The sequence below is a fragment of the Bos indicus x Bos taurus genome, chromosome 3 (genome assembly GCF_003369695.1).
Source record: "Bos indicus x Bos taurus breed Angus x Brahman F1 hybrid chromosome 3, Bos_hybrid_MaternalHap_v2.0, whole genome shotgun sequence".
NCBI classification, from domain to species: domain Eukaryota; kingdom Metazoa; phylum Chordata; class Mammalia; order Artiodactyla; family Bovidae; genus Bos; species Bos indicus x Bos taurus.
Genome location: NC_040078.1, coordinates 59,893,962 through 59,916,007, shown reverse-complemented (window position 1 = coordinate 59,916,007; position 22,046 = coordinate 59,893,962). Strand labels below are relative to the sequence as shown.

Sequence of the window (22,046 nt, the reverse complement as noted above, 5' to 3'; positions counted from 1 at the left end):
GGATGCCATGATCTTCGTTTTCTGAATGTTGAGATTTAAGTCCACTTTTTCACTCTCCTCTTTCACTTTCATCAAGAGGCTTTTTAGTTCCTCTTCACTTTCTGCCATAAGGGTGGTGTCATCTGCATATCTGAGGTTATTGATATTTCTCCTGGCAATCTTGATTCCAGCTTGTGTTTCTTCCAGTCCAGCATTTCTCAGGATGTACTCTGCATATAAGTTAAATAAACAGGGTGACAATATACAGCCTTGACGTACTCCTTTTCCTATTTGGAACCAGTCTGTTGTCCCATGTCCAGTTCTAACTGTTGCTTCCTGACCTGCATACAGATTTCTCAAGAGGCAGATCAGGTGGTCTGGTATTCCCATCTCTTTCAGAATTTACAGTGGAATAAAGAAAAATGAACTATACTGATACACACAACAGTTTGGATGAGTCTTAAAACATTATGCTGAATGAGAGAAGCTCTGCATAAAAGAGCTTGTTCTGAATGGTTTTTGTCTTATTCCATGTGGGTTGCTATAACAAAAATACCATGAACTGTGTAACTTATAAACAATACTTATTTCTCATATTTTACAGGTAGGAAGTCTAAGATGAAAGCATTAGCAGACTGGGTGTCTGGTAAGGGCCCACTTCCTAGGCAGCCATCATTTTGCTGTGTCCTCACCCAGAGGAAGGGATGAGCAAGCTCTCTGGGCCCGCTTTTATAAAGGCACAGATATACATGGGGGCTCTGTTCTCATCATCTATTAATAATTGCCTCCCAAAGGGCCCGCCTCTTAATATCATTACTAATACCCTCAAGATCCATTGCGGGGTTGGTTTCAACATACAAATTTGGGGGAGAACACATTCAGACCACAGCAGTTCTGTTTAGATAAAGGATGAAAACAGGAAAATACACTAATGATAGAAAAAAAATCAGACAGTGCTCGCCTCTGGGTAGGTAGGAAAGGGGAATGACTAGGAAGGAGCATGAGGGAACTTTCTGAGGGATGGTAGCATTTTGCATCTTGATAAAGCTTTGGGTTATGGGTATATGCTTTGGTCACTGCTTATGCACAAACATATGCAGATGATTCAGATTTGTGTATTACACAGCCAGTAAATGTTTCCTCAAAAGTAAAGACCTATAAAAAATAATTAATGGTATACAAACTGAAGTATTTAGGGGAGAAGTATACTGATTATGCAACTTACTTTGAAATGCATCAGAATACAGACTCACAGTTGCATAGAGGGATGAGTAGATGGATAGACATATGATACAATAAGCATGGAATATAATCATTGTAGAATCTACGTGGTGGCAATACAGGTGCTCCCTATAATATTCTTACAACTTCATGTTTGAAATTTTTTATAATAAAATTGTGGGGGAAAATAACTGCGGTTGGAGAGTGGAAGGCTGATCAGCTGAAACCTATTTTGTTTTGGTCTAATGTTATAATGTCCCTTTGTGTCATTGCAGTTGAATAACTCACTTCTAAAATTAAATTTAAATAGTATTATGAAAGGTTAACAAAAAAAAGAACTGAGCTAAAAGGTCTCTTGGCCAGATTCCCAGCTGCCCAAAAGCATTTTTCAGAAGGAGCTTTTGCTCAGACTCCTCTGATACAGATGGCCCAGACTGGGGGTGGAGGATATTCTTTGGGCCTTTCAGACTCTGAAATGGAACTGGCAAGCTCTGAGCTCTGCCCAGGAGCAGGCCCTTTCTCCCAGGAATGACATCAGTCTAGCACCAGTGACATGGGAGTCAAAAGGGGACACAGTTCCCCAAAGCATCTCATTCAGAAGTCCTTCAAGGGAGAAAAGGAACACCGTCTTGTTTCTTCAACTCTGGAGCCTGAGAAATGAATTCCTGAGGGAGTGGAATTTTGCAAGCATGGTCTAGATGCTCAAGTTACTTCATTCTTATGGAAAGGTGTTGGAAAGGAAAAGAATCTGCCTTGAATTATTCTCTGGAAGTGACTTGAATCTTCCTCCTACTTTGAATCTCATATCTTTCCTCTTCTCATTAAAGGAGGTAAACTTTGCAAGGAAGCAACCACTGGCCAGACTCAGGCTGACAAGACCAACAGCTGCTGTGCTTTTCATGAGGACTGAGGATCAGGATCCTCTGCTATGTTATCCTCTTCCATCACTATGCTTCAGAGGCCTTCAGTGCTTCACCTCCAGTGATCTTCCTGTAAACGAACCCCAAGCAGTCAGCAGTCACTCACCACATTCATCCCTGATGGGAAGACTACAGGCTACCCCCAGCCCAAACACAGGACCCTTTTAGGCACTTCTAGGTCACAGCAGCTGAGAGAGAAAAAGAATGGCCACATCCTTAAATCTCCATAGGGTAGGCTCTGCCCTTCCATGTGACAGAAGCAGGCCAGGAAAGTGAGCATCCTCTAAACCACCTTAGAAAGTGGCAGGTTCAGAAAGGGTAGTACAGTTGCCAAACGCAGCACGTCTTGGTGTGAGAGCTTAGTTTCTTGGCTGTTATGGATGGAATGTTTGTCCCCCTCAAATTCATTTTAAAACCCTAACTCGCAATGTGATGGTGTTTGGAAGTAAGGCCTTCAGGAGATAGATTTAGATGAAGTTTTGAGGCTGGAACCCTCGTGGTGGGGTAAATGCCCTGGAAAGGGAGCTTGCTCTTTCTCTCCGTATTATATGTAAGGATATAGCACGAGGGCAGCCATCTGCAAGGTGGGAAGAGGGCCCTCACCAAGAGCCACATGTTGGCACTGTGATCTTGGACTTCCTGCCTCCAGACTGTGAGTAATAAATCTCTGTTGTTTAGGCCACCTGACCCTTGGTGTCTTGTTACAGCAGCCTAAGCTGACTAAGACACTGACATTGATGCCAGACATGTCCACCATGACATGTGCTGACTTTCAGGAGAATGTCTATCTTCTTGGTATGGTCTCACAATATATTACTGGATATCCTGTTGTTGTACCAACCAGACTAAGAGGTTTATTTCTAGCAGCGTGTTCCTTTGGAAGAGGTCAGGCCATTGATTTGTCCAAAGTGCAGGGATGTCCCATGTTCCTGTGGTATGGAGGGGCAGCTGGATTAGCCGAGGGATCTTTGTGTAACCTCCTTTTCTCTATGCAAGCACAGTGATACCTAATAATTATCTCCCTAAGGTTCCCACTGATGCAGTTATCACCATCAGGTTTTCCTCTGATCAACTTCTTTTGAGCTTCTGTGTGAGCCACAAGTACAGACCAAAAGAATTATCAAGAGGGAAGGCCTAAGAACCTGCCCAGTCCCCTCCACACCCCTGCACCAAGGATCCGCTGTCAACAGTGTGCATGTTTGGGGTCCTTTCCTGCTCTGGCCATTCTGTCATGACCAGTGACATGGCTCTCTGTCGGCCCACTGGCCTCATTAACGTTGCTCCCCAGATGACTCACTGGCACATAAGAGGAGGAGGCACTGGGATCCCTTCCTAGACAAGGCAGTGATTACGGCTATTGCCAACACTGTCTCTCATCCCCACCAACACGGTGGTGTGGTGGCTCTTTTCCCAAGTGTCTTCCAGCATTCAGACCTCTTAGGCTGTGGTGTGAAGGATATGAGTGAGAGTCATGACTCCTGGTTTCTTTCCTTCTGATCAACTCATGGTCATTAGAAGACCCTGCGGGGTTGGCCTTTCTGGGACTCAGATTTCTATGATGAATGTTGAGTTAAACAAGCCAAATATTGCTCAAGTTCCTGCTTTAAGAGCCAATTGTTACCTTGCAACTGGCCCTCACGAAGTAAGCTTTCAATGCACAACACAGGGCAGAACTAGATGATAAAAAATTGGCAGTGGCCCAGGGATGTGCGTCACCTGCTTTTCAAGAGTCAAAGGTAACTTAGGAATTTTACTTTCCTAAGGGTTTAGTTTTTAAGAAAGAACTTCTTGACTAACTCATTCAGAGGCACCTCTACCTTCCTTACACAGAACATTTAGGATAGAGTTTATTTTGTTAAACTCTGAAGGCTGAGAAGCTTCTGACGGTGCTTTCAGTTGCCAATTAAGTCCATCACAGCAAATGCATCACTCCAACTGGACCCTACCTGCCTGTTGTAGGGTAGTCACTTCATATCTTCTTTATCTGACTCACACACTCAGAATGTATGTGAAGAAGATGGAAATGGAGAGCTGCCATTCAGTCACTGTCACATAACTCATATCGTTCAGATCCTCAGACTCACAAGTGAGCGACATCACTGACTCTGTTTCTAGAATAATATGTATCACTAAAATCATTTTTTTTTTCAGAGTATCATGACAAAATAATATGCAACTCATGGTGACTAATTTTAATCCATTATCTCCTCACATTCCCCAAACCATGTGACTGGAACAGTATTTTACTGTGAAATGTCCAACTGATTGTTAAAGCTGTTCATCTGAAATGCCAAGACTGATCATTCTTTTAAGATGGCTTATTACTAACTTCGTTTTCTGAAGGTTGAGCTTTAAGCCAACTTTTTCACTCTCCACTTTCACTTGCATCAAGAGGCTTTTAAGTTCCTCTTCACTTTCTGCCATAAGGGTGGTGTCATCTGCATATCTGATGTTACTGATATCTCTCCCGGCAATCTTGATTCCAGCTTGTGCTTCTTCCAGTCCAGCGTTTCTCATGATGTACTCTGCATATAAGTTAAATAAACAGGGTGACAATATACAGCTTTGACAAACTCCTTTTCCTATTTGGAACCAGTCTGTTGTTCCATGTCCAGTTCTAACTGTTGCTTCCTGACCTGCATACAAATTTCTCAAGAGGCAGATCAGGTGGTCTGGTATTCCCATCTCTTTCAGAATTTTCCACAGTTTCTTGTGATCCACACAGTCAAAGGCTTTGGCATAGTCAATAAAGCATAAATAGATGCTTTTCTGGAACTCTCTTGCTTTTTCCATGATCTAGCGGATGTTGGCAATTTGATCTCTGGTTCCTCTGCCTTTTCTAAAACTAGCTTGAACATCAGGAAGTTCATGGTTCACATATTGCTGAAGCCTGGCTTGGAGAATTTTGAACATTACTTTACTAGCGTGTGAGATGAGTGCAATTGTGCAGTAGTTTGAGCATTTTTTGGCATTGCCTTTCTTTGGGATTGGAATGAAAACTGACCTTTTCCAGTCCTGTGGCCACTGCTGAGTTTTCCAAATTTGCTGGCATATTGAGTGCAGCACTTTCACAGCATCATCTTTCAGGATTTGGAATAGCTCAACCGGAATTCCTCACCTCCACTAGCTTTGCTCATTCAGAAAACGAAGATCATGGCATCCGGTCCCATCACTTCATGGGAAATCGATGGGGAAACAGTGGAAACAGTGTCAGACTTTATTTTTCTGGGCTCCAAAATCACTGCAGATGGTGACTGCAGCCATGAAATTAAAAGACGCTTACTCCTTGGAAGGAAAGTTATGACCAACCTAGATAACATATTCAAAAGCAGAGACATTACTTTGCCAACAAAGGTCCGTCTAGTCAAGGCTATGGTTTTTCCTGTGGTCATGTATGGATGTGAGAGTTGGACTGTGAAGAAGGCTGAGCAACGAAGAATTGATGCTTTTGAACTGTGGTGTTGGAGAAGACGCTTGAGAGTCCCTTGGACTGCAAGGAGGTCCAACCAGTCCATTCTGAAGGAGATCAGCCCTGGGCTTTCTTTGGAAGGAATGATGCTTAAGCTGAAGCTCCAATACTTTGGACACCTCATGTGAAGAGTTGACTCATTGGAAGAGACTCTGATGCTGGGAGGGATTGGGGGCAGGAGGAGAAGGGGACGACAGAGGATGAGATGGCTGGATGGCATCACTGACTCGATGGATGTGAGTCTGAGTGAACTCTGGGAGTTGGTGATGGACAGGGAGGCCTGGCGTGCTGCAATTCATGGGGTCGCAAAGAGTCAGACACGACTGAGCGACTGATCTGATCTGATCTGATTACTAACTTTTGATAATGTTTATGAGGCCACTGACTTACTAACTATAAATAAAATAATTTATTGCTACAAATTGCCAAGTAACACTAACCTCCTCAGATGGAGCAGTAAAGTGGACAGGCCAGTCAGAGCAACTCTGAGCCCTACTCTGTGTCCTAAGTTGTGGTCAGATGGACGTCAACTGTCGTGATTCTAGACAGACACTTCTAATCAGACCCAAGACACATCCAGGTTTGTGGAGGTGGGGGGAGAAAGGGGTTAAGATTATACAATTATAAAAGCCTTCTTTTGTAATAAAAGTACAAAATTATGATACAAATTTGCTAAGAGGAAATTTAAGCTTCCTTAGCTTCATGGTAAATCCAGCTCTGAATTAGACCAGTTAAAATCCTGCAAATGGGAAATAACTTTTATTACCTTGTCAGCATATTACAATACCAAGTACTAGAAGTATTCCAGGTGCTTTGACACATGATATTTCTTAACAGTTGAAGGCTTCTGAAATGCTTAGACTATTTTGTAGCATAATGAACAGGGGAAGTGGCAACTCAAACTCTGCTGATATGTCCTTTAAGCCCACAAAAGTTTTGAAAAGAAAGAGTTAAAAAAACAAATGAGTAATGTTAGCAATAAGAAAACATCCAAAAGAATGGAAAGCAAAACTGATAAGAAACTTCTGAATTTTTTGATTGAATAAAATAGAATAGATTTCTATAAACCAAAACCCCAAATGATTTTTAAATCATTTGTTTGAAATGAGAAGTTATAAGATAGCCAGGTACATGGTGCTTCTTTGGCTTATTCACTTGTTCAGTTGTTTCTATAGTAGTTATAGCTTTTTCTAACACTTATGAAAATAAATATAAAACTATTAAAACAAAATAATGGACATTATTACAAATATTTTATTTTACTCTAATAAGGCCACCCAAAAGCCTTGTAGGTATAAGAATCATTTGAAGGAAGCACAGAAGATTCTGGGCAGAAGGAGGATTAGATACAAAGTTATGGGGACATGAAAAAATATAATTTATCTTGAAAACTCCTAGTACCTTGAAGTAAGAGATGTGGAGCAGGGAATCCCTGAGGATAAAACTGAAAGATAAATAGGGGTCCAGATAACAGACTGTCTGTTTGCCTGAGAGGGACTAGGAACCACTAGAGGATATTGAGTGGGGAGTACCATGATGAAATTTGTGTTTTTCAAAGATCAGTCTATTGTCAATGTTGGAAAGCAAGGAGACAAAGCACAGGAAATCTGTAATTGTTCCATTGGGGATGGAAAGGAAGAAACAGATTAGAAAGTCTAGGGAAGATGGTCAAAGAATTTAGTAGATCATTGGCAATGGAGGGTGAAGATTTGTCCTGTTTCAGTTCTCTGCCTTAGCACCAGGATTGAGCTCACTGCTCAAAATGGGAGAGGGAAGAGGCTTGGTTGATGACTGCTAGATTTCTAGATTGGTTAGTTGCAAAATTATCCCATTAACCAGGACATCTATGAGAGGTCAGTTCTTTTTCTTTTTCTTTTTTTAACTTTTTATTTTGTATTGGGGTAGAGCCGATTAATGATGAATGTTGTGATAGTTTCTGGGGGCAAAGGGGCTCAGCCATACATATACGTGTACTCATTCTCCCCAAACTCCCCTCCCATCCAAGCTGCTACGTAACATGGAGCAGAGTTCTATATGCTACACAGCAGGTCCTTGGTGGTGTAGCACTGTATACATCCATCCCAAACACCCTAACTATCCCTTCCTCCTAGCCTTCCCTCTGGGCAATCATAAGTTCATCTCTAAGTCTGTGAGTTTCTTTCTGCTTTGTATGCTTCATTTATATTATTTCTTTTTAGATCCCACATATAAAGAATGTCATATGATATTTCTCCCTCTCTGTCTGACTTCATTCAGTAGGACAATCTCTAGATCCATCCATGTTGCTGCCAATGGCATTATTTCATTCTTTTTTATGGCTGAGTAATATTCCATTGTGTATATGTACCACATCTTCCTTATCCATACAAGAGGTCAGTTTTAAGAGTTTTACGAGGAATAAATGGATGGATGTAGAGATTGATCCAGCCGGTCAGCTGATGACAGTAGGGTTTCACTGGAGCTGAGGGGAGGCCTGGGAGGTGGAAGACACTTTCCTTCAAGTAGAGGAGTGAATGGGAGGCGAGTGGAGGGAGAACCAGCAGTGGGAGGGTTGTATAGACATGAGGGCTCTTTTCTAAGAGAGGATACTTATTTAGATGCAGGGAAGTAACCAAAATAATTGGATAGTTTAAAATAGAATGAAATTTAGAACAGTTTAACGAAGCAAAATCCCTGAGTATAGGAAAGGGATGAGATCAAAGAGGGTGGAGGGACAAGGATATGGAGAAATTTGAACCCTCGTGCATCACTGGTGGGAATATAAAATAGTGCAGCTGCTACAGAAAACAGTTCTGGCAGTTCTTCAAAAGGTTAGGCATATAATCACCATGTACCTAATCCTGTCCAACTCTTTGCAACCTCATGAACTGTAGCCCACTGGGCTCCTCTGTCCATGGGATTATTTCCAGGCAAGAATACTGCAGTGGATTGCCATTTCCTCTTCCATGGGACCTTCCTGACCCAGGTATTGAACCCGTGTCTCCTGCATTGTAGGTGGATACTTTACCACTGAGCTATCAAGAAAGCCTTGAAAAAAAAAGAAATCACCATATGACCCAGCAATTCCACACAAAAGAACTGAAAAGAGGGACTCAAATAGATAATTGTACAGAAATGCTCATTGCAGCATTACTCACAATAACCAAAAGGTAGAAACAACCCAAGTGTCCATGCACAGATGAATGGATAAATAAAATGTGGTCTAGAACATAGAGGGCTTCCCTGGTGGTTTTAGCAGTAAAGCAGTGCAGGAGACATGGGTTGGATCCCTGGGTTGGGAAGTTCCCCTGGAACAGGAAATGGCAATCCCTACTCCCTCCAGTATTCTTGCCTAGGAAATCCCATGAACAGAGGAAGCTGACAGGCTACAGTCCATGGGGTAGCAAAAGAGTCAGACATGACTCAGCAACTAAACCACCACCCTCATGGAACATACAAAGGAATGTTATTCATGCATAAGAAAGAATGAAGTTCTGATACAAGTTGCAAGATTAACGAACTTTGAAAATATTATGCTCAGTGAAATAGGCCAGTCAAATATTATATGATTCCGTTTATATGAGATATCTTAAATAGGCAAATTCATAGACATACAACCAGGTTAGAGATTATCAAGGGCTCGTAGGGGAGGAAGGGGTTATTGATTCATAGGGTTTCTCTTTGGTGATGGAGAAGTTTAAAAATTAGTGGCAATAATTGCATAACATTGTGAATATAACTAATGCCACCACTGAATTGTACACCTAAAAATAGTTAAAATTGTCTTTTTTGTGTTATATATATTTTATTGGGCTTCCCTGGTGGCTCAGACAGGTAATCTCCCAGCAATGCAGGAAACTCAGGTTTGATCCCTGGGTTGGGAAGATCCCCTGAAGAAGGGAATAGCAACTCACTGCAGTATTCTTGCCTGGAGAATTCCATGGGCAAAGGAGCTTGGTGGGCTGCAGTCCAGGGGGTCACAAAGTCGGACACAACTGAGTGACTAACACTTTCACTTTTCTTTCATATTTTACTGCAATAAAATGTAATGTCAGGTAATATACATGATTCAACTTGGTTGATAAAATATTCAACTATTATATTTTTAAAAAGAACATGAAAGGGTTAATTCTGATCAAGACTGGTACGTCGTCCTCTGTCCTTCCCGTGCTCTGGGAGCAAGGAAAGCATGTGCACAGAAACAGCTGAGATGTTCTTTTCCCTCGGGGACATTCAGGGAGTTCCTGACAGTTTCTGCTTTTTTTTTTTTTTTTTTGCTAACCAAGAGGCAAGCGTCTCTGCTTACAGTGGATAGGATGGGTAGAGGTTTAAAAAGGAGCTAGAGGAGAGAGTAGTGAAGTTAAGAATGGCCACCAAGAGGAAAGGGAAAGGGAGCTGAGCAAGGATAAATAAAAGAACTGTTGATATATTCTCCTGACCCAGCCAAGACGGGCATACTGCACATGTTTAGTGCTTATCTTCATGGTTTCTTGATTCCCACCCCCATCCTCATCCCCACTGCACCAGGTACAGGAATCAGAGAACCTGGATTGATTGCTAAATTGTTCCTGGGTGGAGTGTTCATGGCATGGGCACAATGCAGGACTCAACCATAGAGGGTGATTCGAGAGAGAGCATGTAAAAAGAGTGGTTCCCAGGGCCACCCAGTGCGTGCAGACTTGATACAAAAGAGGAGTCAGCAGGTGACACATTACCCTGGAGAAGGAGAAAGAGATGAAAAAAGTGGGTTTAATGGGAGGCAGGAGTGGGAGAGAGATGAAGATATTGGACCTTCATTGTTACAGAGGTGGGGCGCTCCTGGCTGATGACATAGGTGATGTGATTGAAATGGTTGGTGTACTAAGAGCAGACGTCATGAAAATGGGTATAATAGCTTAACTACGGTAGAGGGTTTTTACTCTATAGTCTAAGGAGATTGGTTGGGGGGTGTTCTGCTTCACTGTAATTCAAGGTCCTAGGCTGATGGGAGCTCTGTCATCTTCAGCAGGACACTTTCAAGATCACTTGGGAACTGACATCCAGTTGGTGTAAGGATAAAGAGCAAGAAGGAGCACATGTGGGTGGTTCTATGGGTCATGCTGAAGAGAGGTCATCCTTTAACTTGTCATTGGCCAGACTGTGGTCACACAGCCACACCCAATTACAAGAAAGTCTGGAAAATGTGTAGTTGTGTGCCCTGGGAAAAAGAGCAGCCCTGCTACAATTGAGCTTTAAAGCCATTCTTTAAAGCATTGGCTGTCTTTAAGTCCAGAGAGGCTAACTTTAAGAGAACAGCTGAAGTGAAGAAGCCATATCTGACTGTACGTGGAAGTCTTCACTTCTAATTCTGTTCCTTCAATCTGTTCTTTCTTCTCTGGGCAGAAATCTCTGTAACCTAGTTTCCTCATTTGATGACATGAGTTTTGTTCCTTTGCTTCATCAGAAATGTGTACATGATTTTTTGGTGTGATAGAGCCCTTTATCACCCACTTTGTACCAGAAGCAGATATCTACAAGGAGATATCCATTACATTACTGAAGGCATTAGCCTGCAGAAGGAGCCAGCATGGATTTTGTGTTTGATATAAATGATACAGGGCTCCCCTGGTAGCTCAGCTGGTAAAGAATCCACCTTCAATTCAGGAGACCCCAGTTCGATTCCTGGGTCAGGAAGATCACCTAGAGAAGGGACAGGCTACCCACTCCAGTATTCTTGGGCTTCCCTGGTGGCTCAGTTGGTAAAGAATCTGCCTGTGATGCGGGAGACCTGGGTTCAATCCCTGGGTTGGGAAGATTCCCTGGAGAAAGGCATGGCAAACCACTCCAATATTCTTGCCTGGAGAAACCCCTTGGACAGAGAAGTCTGGCAGGCTACAGTCTACATGGTCACAAATAGTTGGACATGACTGAGTGACTTAGCACAGCACAGCACATAAATAATATAAATGCAAGACCTCATTTGTTTAAGTAACAGCTTCCGACTGTTACTTTAATGAATGAGATAGATTTCTTTTTGAGCCACACATTCTCTGCTAACAAGCTGCTCAGTGTTTTTTAACTAGATGAAGTCCCTCCAATATGTATACTGCCCACCCCAAATTTTCCACCAGTAGGATTGCAAGACAAGCACAGCATCAGCTGATAGTCACTGGTTGATAGTGTTGAGCTCATAATCACTCCACCCATGCTGAGCTGCAGACAGCGGGGCAGCTGTGGGGACAGTGTAGAGGATATCAGCCCCAAAGAGGAATTCCTCCTCAAGAGGTTTTATCCCAAGAACCATGTAATAAGACTCAAAAGGCCTTAGTGTAGACTTCTGTAGCTCACCATCTTCCTTTCTGAAGTTTTATGGAAATTCTTCAGATAATACACTCTGTCTTGGTGAGGAAGAGTCCTTTAAAGAAATATGGTGAATTACTACAAAGTCCTAGGGGTGCCTCAAAATGCTTCCTCCTCTGATATTAAGAAGGCCTATCACCAGTTAGCGCTTCAGGTCCACCCAGACAAGAACTCAGAAAACCGGGAGGCAGCTGAGGAGAAGTTCAAACAAATAGCAGAGGCCTATGCAGTCTTGTCAGATGCCAAGAAACGAGACAACTATGACAACACCAGGAGGCACTGCATCAAAAGGGAAAACAGAGGAGATGGCAGGGACAAGGATTATTTGAAGGAGGAACTGCGCTTTGCAAGGCCACGCTGTGACTTTCAAAGCATCTTTGAAGATCAAGACTTCTTCTCAGGAGGCTGTTTTCCCACTGACAGTGTGGGAGGGGCCAGGAGATTCCGCCCCTCCTTCTTTGATGTGACCCCCATCCCGGACACAGGATTTTCCACTTTTGTATTCGTGGGCTCTGGGCCAAATTCCCCTTCCTCCAGGACATTTGTACCCTTCATAAGCAGTGGAATGGGAAACTTCAAACTGGTCACCACTTATAGCCAGACAGTGAATGGCAAGAAAGTGGTTATAAAGAAAGTTCTAGAAAATGTGAGCTAAAAGACCAAAATGGGAAAAGAACATCTGTTTCATCAGATTCCTCCACGCCATGGGTAAGGAGTTGCTGCTGTGTTCTTTCATAGGGAGACTGCTGTGAGGCTGGTGTGTCTGGTGCTGATCCCAGACAGAATTGGAATCTGAGAATGTGCTGAATTGGAATGGACAGGGTCTGAGTGAGTGAGTGAAAGTCACTCAGTTGTGTCTGACTTTTTGAGACCCCATAGACTATATTCCATGGAATTCTCCAGGCCAGAATACTGGAGTGAATAGCCTTTCCCTTCTCCAGCAGATCTTCCTGACCCAGGACTCAAACTAGGGTCTCCTGCATTGCAGGGCAGGGTCTGCTTAGTCCAAATTTTTCATTTCACAGAAGAAGGGACTGATGGGCCAAATGCTCCACAAGGAGGAACTAGGAAGCCACAGAGTCTGGCTTACAGCCTAAGTCTTCTGATTCTAAACTGAACCTCTTTCCCCCTGTACTCTATCTGGGACAGTAGAGACCACCACACATATGGCCTTCTGAGAGGTGTACAGAGTCCTACCATCACAAATCCCCCTGACTTCTCTTCCTGACTTCTTTTTTCTACCCTACCTAGCTATTAGCCATTGTCTCTGTCTTGATGGCCCTATTCTCTTCCAACCTCATCATCTTTCTCTCCATACATTTCCAATGGACTATATCAATTAGGCTTAGTTGAAAGAGTCACCTATATATAATGTTGTTAGAGTGAAAAGTAAATGGGTGAAGATTGCTTAAATATACTTTAAAAACTCGCCAGCATTTTATCAAATGCTCAGTAGAAGTCGGGAATTCCACTTCACATGTATTATCTCAATAATCTTTTCAGCAGTGAAGTACTGCTTTCCCCCATCGTACAAATAAGGAAATGAGGCTTAGAGAGATTAAGTAACTTGCCCCAGGCCCCACCTAATAAGCAATAAGATAGTGTCTCACTCTAAAATACAGGCTTATCTACTGAGCTGTAACATCTATTGATTCTACTCATTTATTTTTAGATCTAGGTTCTTGCCCTCATTGGAAATTTACACCTGTCATCTCTAAATCTTACTTCCATGCATGGATATTTCAGGAACTTAAGTAGGCAAGCATTTTGAGTCTTATTGCCCAGCAGGCACTTGGTTATTCTAACATGAAAACAGAAGCAGTATAAAAAGTTTCACTGAAACTAACAAATGATTACCACTTAACACAGAAATATAAACAAAATCCCAAGGTGTGAATTATATTTTTGTTTTGGATTAAGACAAAATCATGGGATGTTTTTGTTTGTCTAACTGGATCTGGTCAGACTGCAGCTCCTTTATTTATATAATACAACTACACTCCAGAGGATCATTTCCTTGTGGAAAGTTACTGATGGAGTCTGCATTAGACACCTCTGTCTTCTGATTTCCAGTCTCATGCCATTCTAGTATACTGTGCTGACTGGCAAAATTTGGGCTTCATTTGCCTTGCAAGCTTTTATAGAAGTTATATAACAAATGATTAACTTTCTTAATCTAATCTAAAATAGGGAACTTTCCTATGTTTGTGATTTTTATAAGACACATTTTTATGTAGTCTTTGAACTTTTTAAATCTCAGTGGATTTTCTGAACTTGAACAAGAATATGCCTGCATCCCATTGGCAAAGGGTAGCTTTCAGGCAGGGAGAACACGTCCAGGAAGGAAGCAGAAGATGGGTTTGGAATGGGAACACATCCCATTTCTATCAAAGCTTATACTTTTCCACTTAGTAATCATTGAGAACATCCTGTATGTCAGACACTGTGCTAGGTGCCTTATATGAATCATTTTTTAACCTCCCAAATCCTTCAGGGGTTTATTTCCATTTTACAAGCTTGGAAACTGAGGCTCAGGGAAGTTTAAGTCCCTTACCCAGAGCCACACAATAAGTTGTGGAGACAGAGTTCAGTCTGCAGTTTGTTTGACCTGAAAGATCCCATTTCCATTATGCCATCTTCACTCCCTTTCAGTTGAGCTGTAATAGTTATGGTTTAAGTTTTGTTATACATATGAATTCTGTTCATTTCAAAAATTTTTAAATGAGGAATTCCAGATGGAGTTTTCTTTTACAAACCCTCATCCGAGGTGAACTGCAGTGTGGCTACCAGACAAAGGAAAATCAAATTGGAGCGTAAAACATAATTTTCCATTTTGTCTTAAATAAAATCCAAATTTCAGCATTTTTCACAGACGAACTTGGCTTTTGACAGAAATGCTGAGTTGTAGGACTTTTTGCCAACAAAGATATAAAAATTTTCATTTTCAGTTAGTCAAGGAAGTTTTCTTGTATAGAAATGAAAGCACTGTCATCTCTTCCTGGTGCCTGTTTCAAATATGTGGTAAGTTAAGTACAGGCAAGCAGCAGCAAAGGAAAAATGGAGAGCAGGGAAGGCTTTGCTGTTGTGTGAAGCATCCCCAGTGAATCCCTACTCATCTCAGGGCATGAGGTAGAGCATGAGTTTTGCTGTAACCTGTGATTAGATTCCTGTGACCTCACAATGCCCAGAGCTGCTACTGCGGTGTCCAGGAGTCAGGGGTCATCTGCCAACTCTCAGGCTTGTAGGTTTTGCTGAAGGGACAGTCTTTGGGATTGCTAGCTGCCTAAATAGAAAATAATTAAGACTGGAAAGTCAGTTCCTATGTCCTTAAATAATTGTAAATGAATCCTCTCAAAACTCAATATTCCATACTATCAGCTGAGGAGATAGAGCAATGGACTTGCCTAAGGTCACAAAGTGGGTGTTTCTTTAATGCTGTTTCTCCCACACATTCAGAGCACATCTTCCTCACAGCTGGCGATATACATGAGAGGCTTTGGAGGAATGGCATCCTTGGGGACAGTGTGGGAGGGAGTCACAGCTTTACGTAGCGGCAGGGGCACAAGGTGTCTCCGTGTCTGCCCAGTAGTGGGGGGTGGGGGGAGGGCGGGCGGGAGCCGGTAGAATCATGTACAGCTGTGTGGAGTTTACTGAGCATGCGCAGCTGGTCCATCTCATGAACCCAGGTTTCCTTGGAAGTAGCTTAGCGAGGCCTCACAATAACGAAGATAAGGTTGTATTCAGCGCTCTTCTCAGTGCTTCTTTTCCAAAGGTTTCAAACTACTTTCTATATTTCGGGTCCTCATCTCTTTCACAAGAAGCTTGCTTTTATGTCATTTCAAAGTTTTGTAGTCTCCACGGTAGAAGTCCGAGGGGTTGGGTACCTGAGAGGAGGGGGGCCATGGACTGTAAGGAGAATCTGGAAGGGAATTTCCGGTGGGCACAGCCCTGCCCCTCGCTGCCTTATCTGGATTCTTGAGGCTCCACTAAGACGACGCAGGTAGCATGACAGTTGATTTTCGGATTGAAGCAGGATGGTTCTCCTTTTAAAGGGCAGGAAAGAAGTTCTCAGAGAGTGAGTCATTTTTCCAATGCCCATTGTTCTGATTGAAAAGGTTTCAGAAAACCTGACTCTGGCCCCACTGGTCCATCGAGACAACACATATTTGCTTCTAAGTGTCAAGAGAAACAGAAGTGAGTTATGAGAACATGGGCTTTGGCTGTAGGCAGATGGGAATTCAAATTCTGTACCATTCTTTCGTAACTTCTGGGCAAGCTAAGTTTTTGCCTTTATCCTTGGTTTGCCTATAAAATTAAGTTGAGAATTCCCACCTGTCCTAATTTATGGAGTGATTTTGGGAATTAAATAGACAAAAATTCTTCTTAAACTTCAATAATATTTTATAAATGCAAAGTGTCATTCTTCCTTTCAGAAGCTTCGTCTTTGATCCTTCAGGGTACATACTCCAGGCTTGCTGTCAGTTTTTTAAGATGTGACATTTATGATGTGATCTGAAAACAAGATCAGCTATAGATTGTATTTAACTCCAAAATAAATGGTGAAGATGGAAGATAAAAATAGAAGATTACATTTGGGGCACTAGTTTTTAAAAAATAGTAATGTTTTTAGTGTGGAGACAAAAACTTCTTCCTTTGACCTTCCGTTTTTCTTCATTATCCTTGAACTTTTGGACTTACATGTTGGCTTTACCTTCTGCTTCCATTATAGGAAATTGATGGAAAATCCCTGCTACTGATGACAAGAAATGATGTGTTGACAGGACTTCAGTTAAAACTGGGGCCTGCTCTGAAAATCTACGAGTATCATGTAAAACCTCTTCAGACAAAGCATTTAAAGCACAACTCTTCCTAGTAGTCAAATTGGGGTCTTGGACCTCAAAAAATACATAATGAAAGAATTTGGTTTCATGTGATGAAACTTTGTAAACAGAATACATACATGTGTATATGTAAAGAATTTCAATCAAATGAAACGTTATCCTATGGGATAGACTAGGCAATCCATCGGCTAACCTGAACTCAGCCAGGAGGAGTGAGGACATGTGAACAGGATGGTTTACCTTGTTGACCTAGTCAAATAGAGTGGTCTTTGATGAGATTAGGTACCCTTCCCCACAAGGAGGGTTTTCTTCATAGATTACGTTCCCAAATTCCTTGAAAAAAGAACTGAATGGAATGAACATCTTCCAGTTACAGGTGTAACTGACTGTAACAGGGAAGATCAAAAGCAAGAAAACTTGGGGAGGGGGATAAAAGAGAAAGGGATTGCACCTCCCTTGAAGTCCTCTGCTCCTTAGAGCTTGTGTTATTTGGATGGAATTGCCAACACCCTTTTTTATAGAGGGTCCTCCACTTGACCTTATTAAGGTTTCACTGGGATATGCTGCCATGTTGGAGATGGACGTACATCATGGCCCCTTGAGGAGCAGAACTGTGGCTCTGGAAAGAGAAACTCTGTTGTGTTTGGGGATATCCATCTATCTTCAGTTAGCTTTCATGGGGGTTAATGGTATTTTCTGCATAGATCTGCTTTTAAATTGATTCTTGGTTTCTGAAGAAGACTTTTTTTTTTCACATTATGGTTTGTATTTATAATAATTTGTTTCTGAAGAAATTTGCCAAGAGTTATAGATCAAAAAGCCTTGTTACCAGTACAGAATATTTTTCTATATATATATTCCTTCATGATGGTGTAATATTTTTTTAATTGCTCCAATGCTTTGTTTGATTTCTTATTTGAGTACTTGTTTTTAAGAACTTGAAAAAGTGGGCTTGCTACATCTCTGTTCAAAGAGACATTTGTTCAGTCTCTGTGTGTCAATGCCATATTGAACTGGTGCTTTGTGGTCACAATAAAGCATTGCTTAAGTTTATTCTCCGTGTATTTTTTATCTTTTCAGTTTCGTGCTTCTTTGGTTGGGCTTCAAGGTCACTCCTTGAAACCATGGAGAGAAAGTTAATCCTGCTTTAAGAAATTAATTATATATATAGAAAACATATAGATCTATATGTAGATTTATCTTCTTTATAAACTGAATTGTCTAAGTTAGCCTTATTCCTTACCTGTATCCTACAACTAATTTTATTATCACTTAGGGTATCATTTTAGCCAATGTTTGTCTGTGTTTTTCTATTTTTTGCTATAAGCCAGTGGGGGAAGGGGTGTCACGAATTTTTTTAAATTCCAATGAAAACTTTGGACCTTCCCTCCAGATGAAAGCTCACATTCCCACATACAAAACATTGCAGAGTTGATGGACTCTGCAAAATTCCCTTTTCCCTCCTCAAGTTAAATAGTCCTTATTTCAGGACTGTTACAATTCAATCTCCTATGGAGATGTTTTCTCTAAAGAAGAGAATGTCCAAATGAGTGGGGTTCAAAACTGTATTCCAGATTAATTCAATTATGGAGTTTATGGTGTGTTGTTTTTGTTTTTTTCATCGCTTCACCATGTGGCTTGGCTTGTAAAATCTTTGTTCCCCAACCAGGGCTTAAACCTGGGCCCTTGGAAATGAAAGCTCAGAGTCCTAACCACTGGACATCTAGGGAATTCCATGAAATGTAATGCTTTGTCTTGCATAAGTGGGAGAAGTGTTTAAGAAAGAGACATTCTCCATCCTGAAGTTTTCACAGTCTACAGAGCATATAAGACCAAAAGGCAAAATATAGTTAGGTACTGTGAAGTGCCATAGTGTTCAAAGACGAGGACTGTACCTGCTGGAAACCTGCATTGGAAAGAAGTGACAGGAAATCAAATAGAAGGAAGATGGAAGGAAGAACTTAACCTCTCTGAAGGAGCTTTCCACAAGTGAAGTAGTGATGGTGCTTAAACTCTCTCTAATTCAAAAGGATAGCATGAGGATATCCAAGCCCTCTTCTGTGCATCTATCTAATTGACAGATTCACAGATTTGACTGTGAATGATAAAAAATATTGTCTCCCTCAATCCTACCCTTCTTCTAATTCATGTAAACAAAACAGAAGCTTGCTTCTCTTTATGGGAATGTCCAGATAGAGGGACTAAGTGGTAAGGTCCTCCATGATTGTTAGGGACTTAAGTTTCTCTTTTTGCTCTATCACACAGCTATTCATTCCCATAATCATTTTACAGCCCAAGACGGCTGCTTCAGCTGTCACCATCACCACTTGAATTCCAACTAGTGGGGAGAAGAAAAAAGGAACATACATCCTTCCTTTAAGAACACTTCTAAGAAATTTAGTAGTGTTACTTCCTCATATTTTTCTGTCCAAAATTCAGTCATACCTAAGCTACAACCAGGGCTTGAAATATCTCTTTTTCTTAGAGCCAATGAGCCCAACTAAAAGTCCCATTATTCTGTAGACAAGGGGAAAGGGATATTAGGGGACAACTTCCTTTACCACTGTCAGCAAGCCATTGAACACTGGGAACAAATGACACTGAAAGTGTGTGTTTTTCTCTATGTATTTTCTATATATTATATTTTCTCTAGATTTTAACTTGGACTCACACTTCCTTCAGTCTCTGGATATTTTTATCACAGTCTCCTTTCGCAGCTATTAGAAACCTTGTTCACTACCCCCAACCTAACTCAACTAAGCTTTAGACCTAACTACTCTATAAATGCTTGTCAGGGAAAAAAATAAATAAATAAGGAAAATATCTTAATTGAAAAGCAAACTGAAAAAAATAAAATTATTTCTCAGTCTCTGTTGATAGCTTTCAGACAAAATTAGCAAATTAAAGATAGTCTGCCTTTCTTATACCCGAAATAAAGGCCTATGACAGGCAGGCCTGAGTGCCTTAGCAATATCGTTAGGTGCTTTCATCCCTACTCCTTCCCCGACCCCATCTAGGGTAAAAACAGTGTGACCTAAATAGGCCATAGACACAGTCTGGAAGTACTAGAAATTCAGCAGGTAGACAGCCTTTGTGTCCAGACAGCTGTAAAACCAGAGATGTCTGATGTCTTCTCAGATCACACTGGATTTCTATTAATGTGATCTGGGTCTGCAACTAGCAGCAAATACACATGCAGTATAAGGAAGCACTTCATGAGTATAAGTGGGAATGAGTTTGCCTTGATGTCAATACATTTTGTGTGAAAACTGTTTAATGTTGAATTTGACTATTCTCAATCAGTGGGACAGACAAGATATCAGAATCATGGGAGATTTTAAAAAGTAATTGCCACTCCACCTCCCCTCCCCACGTTTGAACCTTGAATTCAGACTCTATGAAGGAAATTTAATGAATTGATTTAAAGACAAGGTCACAAACTGGTTGCTTTTCAGAGAGTCTAAGCCGACATGTTTTCCTTTGGCCATTGCAGTATGTGTATATTTTTACAACCACATTTATGTTCTTATAGGTGATGCTGAAAACTCCAATTTATTACAGATTCTTTGATTCCCTAATATCTTGCAACCAGCAGCTGCACACTTTTACATTAACTGTTTAGAACCTGATCTAAAGCAAAGAACATATAGAGAGAGCCTGCTTAGAGTAAGTTAACTCAGGAACTAGAAACTGCATGTAGATTTAGTTTAAAAGAAAACAAGCCAGCATATTACATTGGAATGTGAAGCAGGTTTAAGCATCATTTTTTGATGCATAGTGGACAGGATGACAATGAAAAAGAAACCAATTGGCAGCTGTCTCTTCATTTAGTCCTTGACAAATATCCCATGTGAGCATGAATTTTGTCCCTCTGAGCTTAGCATATACCATCAGGGGCATACTGCTCTTCCACTGCATTAGTGAAATGTATCTTTGAAGGAATTTAATTTGGAAAAGTCTGATGACCCAGAGTTGCCCAACCACTCTCATATTTAGAAGCTGAATGAAAAAAGTACTTGCTGATGGTGATCCATCTGTCTTTGACGGTCATTACAAATGGGATCTGCAGGGGTCAGGTCTGGGCGCAGAGCCATTAAGTGTTTTCTGTAATGATTTGGAAGATGAAGTTAAATGTTCAAAGAGCTGACTGCTATAGGACTGATATGCCTTTTAGAAAAAAACTTGTTAATTCTGTTTCTAAACCAGGAACAGAATCTACAGGAAGGAGAGAGAACTCAATGGGTGCATTAATGAGCAGCTTGTTAGCTTCATGCTGTAGCTCTGTAGGCAATTAAGTATTTTGTGTATCATTCCTGGCTAGTAGTGGCAGTGCTATAAAGAGGGAAAGAGACTAAAATGATCACATCCAGGCTCATTTGGCGTGTGTGGCTGCCGTGTCTTTGTGAACCTCAAAAAAAATAGTTGTGTCTATTCTAAAACGGAGGCAGAATAATGGAGGCCCTCTGAGCAAAGCAAGGACAGTCTTTGGGTCCCCACAGTAGGTAGCTAGGTTGATGTCTCTCTACTGTAGTTGGGCTGGGTGTTCCCGTTTACAGTTGTCTTTAGGGAGAAATCACAAAAGCTGGGAATGCCTGGCAATCTCCAAATAAAAAATATGTCCCTCCTCCATAGAATAAGTACATGGGAAGGCCTACCACTTTTATCATAGTAGAGGTGGGCAAGAGGTCAGTGAGAAAATTTGTAAATAATACTGAACTTGCTGGGCCATGGCCTGGGCAGCCAGATCTGCAGACAGCCAAGATAAGAGCGCATGTGCCACATTCAGCACATGCTATCACCTAGGCATCAACCCACAGGGCACCTTGGGTCACAGAACTTAGAGGCCTTAAGCTTCCAGAAATGTCAAGGAAAGATCTGCCATGGGGGTCTCCAGCTCTGTCATGCGTGGAGCATATTTATGGCCAAGTTTTCAAGTTAACTGTCTTCTTTCTGAATTAAAGATAGCAGAATGATTCAGTAAATTGTGTCTCAGTCACTTTTTCAGTGAATTTTACTCTTTTTATATACTGGAAAATAAAAAAAAATTGAAATTAGACTGAAATTTATTAGATTATAAATACACTTTGAGAAAAACTCAGTAAAACTCTTCAAGAAGCCAGCAGTTCCTGCCTTTAAAAGTGAATGTCTGGGACAGTACCCTGTCTCCTGTGCCAGAACCCAGTGACACCGGTTGAGAAGCACTGTGGTGTCATGGTGGAAGCCCTGGAGCTGCTCCAGGTGTTTACGAGCTTGATCCAGCCCTGCCATTGACTTGACCTGGGAACTTGGGCAAGTTGA

General features: G+C 41.4%; 1 protein-coding gene and 1 pseudogene across 2 annotated transcripts in view; both read left to right on the top strand.

The window, feature by feature from the left end:
- Nucleotides 1–17,801, top strand: part of SAMD13 (sterile alpha motif domain containing 13) — a 52,781-nt gene extending 34,980 nt beyond the window's left edge. The window contains exon 4 of one of the 2 annotated variants that reach the window (XM_027536717.1): nucleotides 16,637–17,801. In XM_027536717.1, coding sequence (XP_027392518.1) covers nucleotides 16,637–16,780 — 144 coding nt within the window. In that variant the 3' untranslated portion in view covers nucleotides 16,781–17,801. Of the gene's footprint in view, nucleotides 1–2,027; nucleotides 4,520–16,636 lie in introns of those variants that run through there. The other variant, XM_027536716.1, reaches the window with a different exon arrangement.
- Nucleotides 11,497–12,801, top strand: LOC113889697 (annotated as a pseudogene).
- Nucleotides 17,802–22,046: the final 4,245 nt, after the last annotated feature.